At 40.7% G+C, this 10,283-nt stretch overlaps 1 protein-coding gene across 1 annotated transcript; it reads left to right on the top strand.

Moving 5' to 3' along the window:
• Window positions 1-4,050: 4,050 nt before the first annotated feature.
• On the top strand, window positions 4,051-5,004 carry LOC129339272 (olfactory receptor 14I1-like). Its single transcript, XM_054993862.1, has one exon. The coding sequence runs from the start codon at window positions 4,087-4,089 to the stop codon at window positions 5,002-5,004; it is 918 nt and encodes a 305-aa protein (XP_054849837.1). The 5' UTR covers window positions 4,051-4,086.
• Window positions 5,005-10,283: the final 5,279 nt, after the last annotated feature.

The raw sequence follows: 10,283 nt of genomic DNA, 5'->3' as shown, positions 1-10,283 counted from the left end.
CCCTTAATACACAGCATAGAGCAGGGCCAACAACAATGGTGTACACTGAACACCTAACAACTGCAGTGGCTCGCTTCCAGAGTTGTATCATTAAAATTTAGGGCTTCAGCCTATGACTTCCTGCAACAGCACGTAATAATTTCTGTTGCAGGAAATCATAGGCTGGAGCCCTACACCTTATACTGACCATTAGGAAATAGAGATCTTCTGAGGAGTAGATGAAATAGTGATAGAGAAGGAATTAAATCCTGTGAGTGTTCCTTCATTCTTAAACACTTACACTGAGCCAGTCTTTGTCTAATAATATGTACAGACCAGAAAGATAACTTTATTGGCATTTCTATTCCACAAAGTTGTTTTGGTCTCCTGAGAGCTAATCTCCAGGATCAGAATGATACATATTAATAGCCCTCCACTCCATGGCAACAACTTCTTACTGTTAGTATAGACAGACCTTTTCATAAAGTGGGTGAGATAGAAAGATATCCATACATTTCCATGGATGGCTGGAGTGGTACCTACTTGTGAGCAGAGACTGAACAAGAAAATGCACCAGCATATTGAAGCATCTATAAAGAAAAATAGTGAGTTCTTTATATATTTGTAAACTTAACTATCATCATGTATCAAGAGAACTTATGGTACAGAATTGAAATAAATATGTAGGATTGGATCTAGACAGCTTTTTTGCTCTTTCTCTCCCACTGACCCTCCTTCCTACAGTCCTCCATCCCACATAGCTTTTGCCCATGCAGGTCCCATGATCCCCAGCTGCAGCCTTTTTGGTGGGCGAAAGGGATGCCCTCCTCCTCTTTTCACCAGCAGGAAAAAAAATTGGGTAGATCCCATTCATATATGAGAAAAAGTATAGTTTAGAAAAAGTTAGGAAGGTAAACCGATAGATTAATATTTCTTTTTGTTTGTATAGATTTTATGTATTCAGTAAAATTATTCATCACCTTATGTCATTCAAGTATGTGAATGATTTTTACTCAGTTCCATCCAATGTATATGGTATTTACATATACAATGAATATCACATACTCAGATGATAAACTTATCATTACTTTGACACAATTTAGCAACACTAATAACATTGAAAAATCTATATCATAGACTCATAGGGCTGGAAAGTACCTCCAGGGTCATCTAGTCCAACCCCCTGCACAATGCCAGAAATTCACAGCTACCGCCCCTTCCCCCACACACATCCAGTGAACCTTGATCCATGAAGATAACAAAATACTGTCAGGATTCCTAGCTGAACTGGCCTGGGGAAAATTGCTTCCTGACCCCAAGGTGGCGATTGGCATTACTCTGGGCATGTAAGAAGGGTTCACAAGAACTAAGCCCTGATGTAACCCTTCCTGCCCTCCTTCTCATGATCTGCCCATATTCACAGAATCAACATTTCTGATATATTTGATTTGATGAAGTAAAACAGCATGAAAATGTTTTTTTAAAAAAAACCTACTGGATTCTTCTCATGTAGGAAAGAAGCAGAATCTAACTCAGGCTTTTCTGATAATTTCTGGAATGGTGTGTTCTTGCTGAAGCTAATTCACTGTTACAGTAAAGATCGACAGATCATTCAGCAAGCTTGTGAAATTTGACAGCATCGATAGGACTTTTTAATAGAAATGTATTGAGTAATTCTGATCTGTGAACCATTAAGATCCACAGATTATCTGTTATCTCAGCAGTAGTTCCATATTTTTTACACGAATTGTTTTTATATGTGCCATTTGTTCTCATTGGGGTTTAGATCCAGAGAGTTTTTGTGCTCAATCTATCATAATCCCCAACATAGCTTCTTCTGGTGGTCAAAAGAGACCTTTTTTCACCAATAAAAAGCTGGTTGGATCCAAACCATTGTTTTGAACTCACATTGTGTATATTGTTATCCTTCTGTTTAACAAAAAACAACAAAATCCAACAAAAGTTGTGTTCAAACCCACCAAATTTTACAATTCTATCCCCTGCTTACCTCCTGAGAAGCAACAAGGTGCTTCTCAGGGGGTCAATCATTCTACTTTTTAAATGACATTATCGGAAACTTAAGTGGAAACATTGGGAACTCCATTCTGATCAGGATCAAGGAATTCCCTCTATTTTATCTGGTTTTGCCCTAATATTGCATCCATGCAATGGGTAAATTAAGAAGCTGGGAAAAGACAATGTAGAGTAAATCTACTAAAAAATAAATATGCTGAATGCATCCATTTGTCTTTGTAATATTTTAATCAATTCAGCATTTTAAAAAATGGAGGTTAATTGGTCCAGGTGGCTCTCATGCCACCTTTGCACATGTGGAATTCTGGAAATCAAGAGAATTAGAATGGACTCTGAATTGGTGTGATGTCACCATATGGAGAAGGCCCCTATTTGTTTTCAAAGTCTAAAAATCTACCCTGTCACCTAGTACTTAGGGACAGAGAACCTGAAGCCTGGTTAAGGACTATGCTGTCCTGTGTTATTTGTGGCAAATTTGAAGACGGGGTTAGATCTAGCTAGCTATTTTGCTCAGTCTTGCTGAAATCACCTCCTTACTAAAGCGTCCATCTCAAGTGAAATTGAGTTGAAACAGGTTGAAATTAAAATAGTTTTCAGCTAAACGTTAGGTAGAACTTCCTGACAGAGTGGTCCCTTAATGGAACAGGCTTCCTCTGGAGGTGGTGGGCTCACCTTCTTTGGAGGTTTTTAAGCAGATGCTAGATGGCCATATGGCAGCAATGCTGGTTTTGTGAACCTAAGCAGATCATGAGCGGGAGGGCAGGAAAGGTTACATCAGTGCTTAGTTCTCTGGTTCCTTCTTAAATGCCCAGGGTAATGCCGATTGACACTTTGGGGTCAGGAAGCTATTTTCCCCAGACCAATTGGCTAGGGGTCCTGGTGAAGTTTGGTAATCTTCTGGGCATGGAACAGGGGTCACTGGAGGTGTGTAGGGGGAGGTAGTTGTGAATTTCCTGCAGTGTGGAGGGTTGGACTAGATGACCCTGGAGGTACCTTCCAACCCTTTGATTCTATTATTCTAAGTGACTTTTGTCTATTTAGACAGTTATCAATTTCCCTCCACACTACACATCCATCACACATGACTACTGTCCATGCAGGTCCCATCATCCTCAGCATAGCCTTTTGTCTGGTCAAAGGCGATCCCTCCTCATTTTTGCACCAACAAAACAAGTGGATGGATTCGACCCAATTTAGTCCAGATCGTTAGCAGTTCATTTCAGTTAAAAATGAAATTATTAAAATGGGTAGAAGATATGCTTTAATTCCTCCAAAAAACTTCAACGCATATACAAGAGGTAACTTTTTTTTACCCATTGACCAACCCTTTGAGGCAATCTAAACCAGGATATGATGAACTGATCAGAATTACCAAAGTAGTTTTGAAGCTAGCCAGAGATTTAATCCAAGATTTTGTATATATGGATTTCAGAACTTCACTCTCTTGCCACTATACTACAGTATTTGGACACTCAGGTATATATTTAAATTCATTTTCATTTTAAAACCACTCACTGTCCAAGTCTTTAAATAATGTACTGACATTCTAAGGAACTAAAGAAAAAAGATTGTACTGAAAGAAAGTTCAGTCAGTGCAACATATCTGTTTGCTAAAGAATAATAATAAAAGGCCACAATAATTTCAGAGTAGGGTTGTCAACTTTCAGGTGGGCCCTGGAGTTCTGAAATTAAAACTGTTATCCTGGCTACAGAGATCAGTTCCTTTGACCTTCCCTTTGCAGCAGTGAACCCTGAATAGCAAAATGGAATGACAGAAAAGTAGTTGACCTCACAATAGGACCTTTCCGTTGTGAAAATAGAAGAAATGCAGGATTATAGAACGTAACTCCTTCAAGCTCCTATGACTGCCATAATACCTTTTGGGGAAAAAGGACATTTCCCCCCTTTCCTAGCTATTAATATAGCAAATACATTGTCAGTGCAATGAAACACTCTTTACTTAAACTGACTAGTGAATTTTCCCGATTTTTCTTTTTCCTCTTTTTCCCCCCCTCAGGCAGCCTGCTGTTGGACAACATAGCCAACAAAACATCAGTGTCCAATTTTCTATTGATGGAGTTCTCTAAAATGCGAGAACTGCAGATTTTACACTTGGTTGCATTCTTAATTTTATACTTGGCAATCATGACTGGGAATCTTCTCATTGTCTTCGCTGTAATTTTTGATCACCGTCTCCACACTCCCATGTACTTCTTCCTGATGAACTTGGCTATCCTGGACCTTGGCTCAATTTCTGTAACCATGCCCAAATCCATGGTTAATTCCTTCTTCAATACCAGGTTGATTTCTTATTCTGGGTGTGTTGCACAGGTTTTCTTCCTTTTAGTCTTTGTAGCATCTGACTTAGCCCTTCTTACAGTAATGGCATATGATCGATATGTTGCCATTTGCAATCCCTTACGCTATGAGACAATAATGAACAAAGGTGCTTGCATACAAATGGTTGTCAGTGCATGGATCAGTGGTCTCCTGTATGGAGTGATACATTCTGGTAGTACTTTTGCCATCACATTTTGCTCCAATGTTGTTGATCGGTTCTTCTGTGAAATCCCACAGTTACTAAAATTGTCCTGCTCTAACTTATATTTAGTTGAAGGTGGAGTTCTTCTGTTCAGCATTAGTGTAGTGCTGGGCTGCTTCATTTTCATCATTGCAACCTATGTGCAGATCTTTAGTACTGTACTGAAGATGCCTTCTGGACAGGGCAGACAAAAGGCCTTCTCTACTTGCCTTCCCCATCTCATTGTCATCTCCATGTTTGTATTCACAGGATGCTTTGCCTATGTTAGGCCCTCCTCCAAATCCCCATCAGCTATAGATTTGATATTTTCTTTCATATATTCCATTGTTCCACCCATGATGAATCCACTGATCTATAGTATGAGAAACAAGGAGATCAAGATTGCTCTGTGGAAGCTGTTGGATCTAAAACATTCTGCTAAGAATGACTTTTCTAGATTTCTTCAATGAACAGAAGCTAAATAGGAGATTTTCATGAAATGTCTATATGGAACAAATTTGATTGAACATGATTTTTCAATAAGTGTGTGTAGGCATGAGGTGTTTCTGAGAAATAGGGCCTAGTGGAAACAGCTTCTCTTAAGATTTCCTGGAGATGAACATCAATCAGCAACTGCAGCTGGGAAGTTAGATCTAGAACTTCCATAAGGAGTAGGTGGAGCATGGCTGCTTCTTCCTTACTCCTGCTTTCTTTCTATTTCAGATTTATCCTGAGTGTTTTGGTTCTTTAGGCCCGCTAAGGCATCAAGTGTAGCTGTGAAATATGGCTAGGGTTGCCAGGTCCCGGATGGAGGGGCGGACTTGGCACTCACCTCTCAGATGTCTTTGCATGTGCACTCCTGGCACAGCAAGATGATGTCAGTGATTGGAGTGATGTCATAGTACATGCCCTGAGGGAGTTTCTGGACTTCATGCTCGGCCAATGAGGACACCCAAGCAAGCTGAATTAGCCCTTCCCTAAGTCTGGGAGCATTCCTGAAGTCTGAGCGATGACATCACTCATGGGAGTGACATTGCTGTACCATGTCAGGAGTGTGCCCTGGGAGACCTGTTTCTATGCCTTTCCCCCTGCTGGCTGGGTAAATGATGTCAGAGGGAGGAGGATGGAAGCAGAGGATCCCCTGCCCCCACTGTCAACCCTAAGTAGAACTCAGTTTCTTCATGATACTCTATAATTTCTGGAGAACAAATTCATGAGGTCTTGAAAGATTATCCAGAAAATCCCCATGGAGCAGACTTGGCAGTACCCCACTTGGGGTGAAGGATCCTTTGTCCTGAGATCCTGTTGCTCATGGATGCTCCAAGTGACAGCTTCTGAATTTTTAAAATGAAACTGGTGGCATTACATATGCAATTAAACCACTTAAAGTGAAAAGCTGGGTGGAGGGCAGCTCTAGATATCACCAGAAGCTCTATAGTAGGGTTCTTATGGGGCAGGGAATTCCTTTTTCCAAAATTAAGTTTTTAGAAATAGTCAGTGATTGCTCTAATTCTCTTTTTTCTCTTTTAGCAGCAAGATTTCTCTTTCATTTCTCTTTAACAAGAAATCAAGATGCTGTAACTTTAGCTCTTGCAGTTGTTTAATGTTATCCTCCACAGGGTGGAGTTCCAGCAAGAGGATAAAAAGGCATATACAGAGTGAAATTCTGAAATTTTTCAGGGCCTCACTTCTTGCCCTTCTCTCTTCAGATTTCTCTTTCATCAAAAAGGAATTGATTAGAAACTGAGTCCAAATTCCTAAGAAGAGGAAAAGAAAAGAATTGTTGGATTTTAGGATGAAAATGGGTAAAGAGAAATTAAGAGAATTTCCCTTAACAACCCTAATGGTTTTACCATAGAGTTTCCAGCTATTCCTAGAGATACCTATTGTTACTTCTGGGTTTTTTCCAGAAGTTACATTGTCACACCGCCAAAGCCACTTTTAAAAACATTTTCCTACTATTGCTGTTTGCTGCAATGGTGGGCAACAGCAGCTAAGGGCAAGTCATCCAATGCCCCAACCAGGGGCTTGGCAGTCCTAGGTAGCTGAGAAATAGGGCCCTGTGGAAACCTCTTCACTCCACTCCCTAGTTCCTAGAAAAATCTTACTTTCTCTCATTTGTTGCAGAATTTTATCCAGTATGTGAACTCAGCAGGGTAGTCATTTGGGAGGGCCCCATTCAGTACAAAGAGATTTATTCTGCTTATTATTTGACTTAGCAGTTGACCTGCAAAATTAACCTTTAAGTCCTTTGAGAGCCTTTTAAAAAGTAGAGCTGTACCATTAACTTTAGGTGGGCCATAACAGCTCTCATTATGTGAGCTATGATGCTCAGAACCGATCCGAGCATTGAAATCACCTCCCACAATAACGTGAGCTGCAGGATAAGTCGATATTAAATGCTGTAAATAAGATTCAAACCCAAGCAGAATTGCCTGGGTTTGCTCTTTTGTTCTAGCAGGGGGCAAGTAGACATTAACAATTAGCAAGTACATATCCTGAAACTGAAGTAGCAGAGCCATCGCAAACTGCTCATAATGTGGGAGCTCCACTATCGTTGTTTTCAATGAGGTGGAGATTAAAATGCAGAGCCCACCTTTGGCTCTCCCATGTGGGAGAGCCTCAGCTGGTAAAACAAATGGTTTAAAGCCATTCAGTGAGAGCTCCTCCATACACCAAGTTTCCTGCCCAAAGAATATATCAGATTTGCAAATAAAATCAACTGCACTGCCCCCCCCCTCATTCTACACTGCCACCCCCTTAGATTCCATGAGAATAATAAGAGGCCTAGCCTATTGGTAGGCAAACCCTGTACCTTGTAAAGGGCTTTTTATTTACCTGGCTACTAATGGGTGTGCCCTGTACATTGTAGAGGACTGGATAATTTAGTCATGCTACTGGCAATAATGTGTCCAAAACCCCCTCCTTATCCAGAAAGATGCACCCATTGTTTCTGGTCGTCACCATTGGTGGAGAAGCCTTGGGAATCTCAGGCTTGTTGTTCGCTACTGAGGTCTGGTGCTCTCCTAGGTTGGCCTCCTGTTGACTCACAGTTGGTTCTATCTCGAGAGGGATCTCCCTGCCAACTGGTATTTCAGATGTTAAGAAGAAATTGTCCAGTAGAACAGTTGTTACAGAGTTCCTTTTGCCCAATGTGATTGCCGGAACAACTTGTGATGGCAAGGGAGCTTTTGTTTTCAACAATTTCATTCTCAGGTCCTCCAACCTATTTGTGATCTTCAGTTGGGCCTCTTGAGAGAGGCTTTTGAAGGAGCTTATGAGGTCTGTTTCTATTGAGTTGTCAAGTTGAGAGGACTCAAGTTGGGAGACCTCTGCTTCAGGCAGAAGCTGTTCTAATACCTCATCCACTATGGGTTGTCCAGAAGCCTCGTCAAAACCTCTTGAAACCTGTTGGACCTCCATTGGCCTTTCTTCTGAGGTATTATCTGACAGTTTATGTATTGTTGGCTGCTCAGATTTTGGAAAGAGGGGAGTAATTTCTGTGTTGATAAACGCTCTTGTTGGAAAAATCCCCTTAAGCCGCAAACTAGATTTCTGGGCTAAAACCAGTGATGGAAAAATGGAGCTTTCAAATGAAAGCATGACTCTTTGGGACTGGTAAGGAGAGTCTAGTACTTCCATCAAGTTGAGATCCAGGGGTTGTCTTGAGCCTTTAAGCACATCCCTCAAGTGCCTGCTGACCTGCCATTTAGATTTCCAGGAAGGTAAAAAGCCTTTATAGGGGCATATTAACAAACAAACCTTGTGTGGCTGTAAGATTAAGTGATGAGAACTCTGACACTTGGCACCGTTCACATTCAGTAACTTCTGCTGTGGGAAAGAGCAGTCTGTAGCTGGGGGAGGAGAGCTCATACACAATGGCTGGTAATCATTTGAGGCTGGAAACAGTGCTGTTTTTGGCTTGGAGCACTTTTCTTTAACAGTCAAACTTGAGACCACCTGAACCAGCTTATTGAGAGACTTTTCTATCTCTCTCAAGGTCTTAAAGATATGAGTGACCGTTAGAGCAGTAAGTTCTGGGTAGTTGCTTGCAGTCGTAGTGTTCGGTTCTTCATTAATCAGCTCTGACGAAGGGAGAGCCAAGCCTCTTTTGTTTGCTTCTTCAGTATATGCTACTGTTTGTGCTGGGTTGTTGGGAGCCACAGTAAGATTTTCCTCAGAGTCAGAAATGTCAATCAGAGGGGCAAACTGATTTGCAGTAGGGATGTTAAAGTTTATGGGCTCCTTAGAAGCAAAATAGTCCTCAATTCTTTTCTGCTTGCAAGCAGGGGGTGAGATTAAGTCTTCTGTGTCCCGCGTTCGCTTATTTGTTCCCATTGATCAACCTTAGAGTGTTTGTAACAGGAGCTGTTAGCTACCCAATTAAGGGTTAACCTTTATAGTCCAGAGTTTACAACTTCTTATTTTGACTAACACCCACACCGATAAAGAAAGTGTTGAGAAAGCGTTGAGAAGGCAGGTGGCTGTTTTAGGTAATTGATGAGTTGCTTACTTGAAATTAAGCCAGTGGCAGCTTAATTGCTCGGTGTTCCTAGCTCTTCACCCCGGGAAGGCTTCAAGGTAAGAACTTTCAAAAGAATTTTATATTCTTTTGACTCCTGTTGTTGTTGAGTAGGTTTCATTTGCCTTTTTATGTAAATATTCCTTTCAGGAAATGCCTGCTAATTGCTGAACTGGGAAATTACTCTATGATCTCTATAAAGAAACGTTCAGACTTTGTACATAGGTAGAGTGCTCAACTTTCATTTAACTAAATAACGTTCTTGCTTCCACCCATCAGACAATACGGCTTTCCCAAGAAACCCTAATTCCACTGCAGTATCAGTCTCTAGGAAGAAACTCATGTGCTTGCATCACTTTCCTTCCATCTCTCTCTCTCTCCCCCTCCCCCTTCTCTCGAAATACAGCCTCCTATGCCGGGACAGTTAAAGAATTTGCCTAGGCCACCTTGACTCTCTGTTTATTGTTTGTTATTGTTATTACGATCTAGGATCAGAATTTGCATCAGCATATACAATAATATATAACAAATACATTGATTACATGTCTAAGCGTATCTAGGAAACTGAGCAATACATTTAAATGCATAAAATTGTTAAATATTGGTTAAAATTTCTTAAGAGAGTTGTGATAGTCTATCTAATTAAACTAATCAGGGTGCAGAATCTTGCCACCTCAGCAGTGATTTCATTACAGCAAACTGCTAAAAGGATAACAGCATAAGATTAGCTGTAGGAGTACATTAATTTTAAGTTTACACATGTCTAAAAAATCAGTACATCAGTGTGCTAAAATGAGTAAAATAATTAAAATCTTAATTAAAATTTCTAGAGGAAGTAATAATGTTCTGTCTGATTACACTAGCCAAGGCACAGAACCTTGCAGCCTTAGCAATAATTTCTTTGCAGGAATCGGTTAGAAGGAGGGCAGAATAAGACTGACTTGGTCTGCCTGGGTAGGCAGCAATAACTGGTAAGATATACTTGGTTCGAATCTCCTGATAGAACTTACAGTATAGAAGGACATGCTCTATTGTCTCTACCTGCCCGGATTGATGGGGGCAGAGGCGATTTGCATATGGAATATGAGCATATCTCCCCTTCAGGACAGACTCTCTGTTAATAATAGTGCAATCAATCGACCAGGGTCTGGGAAACCTAGTTCCTGCTCAACCACGAAACTCATGTGCTGATTTTGGACCAGTCATAGTGCAGGATTGTTGTACGGA

The sequence above is a fragment of the Eublepharis macularius genome, chromosome 12 (genome assembly GCF_028583425.1).
Source record: "Eublepharis macularius isolate TG4126 chromosome 12, MPM_Emac_v1.0, whole genome shotgun sequence".
In the NCBI taxonomy this organism is placed as follows: domain Eukaryota; kingdom Metazoa; phylum Chordata; class Lepidosauria; order Squamata; family Eublepharidae; genus Eublepharis; species Eublepharis macularius.
Note: the sequence above shows the minus strand (reverse complement) of the source record. Positions and strands in the feature narration are given on the sequence as shown.

What these genes read in the sequence shown, in the direction of transcription:
- LOC129339272 (XM_054993862.1), top strand. Translation starts at nt 4,087, where the DNA reads ATGGAGTTCTCTAAAATGCGAGAACTGCAGATTTTACACTTGGTTGCA.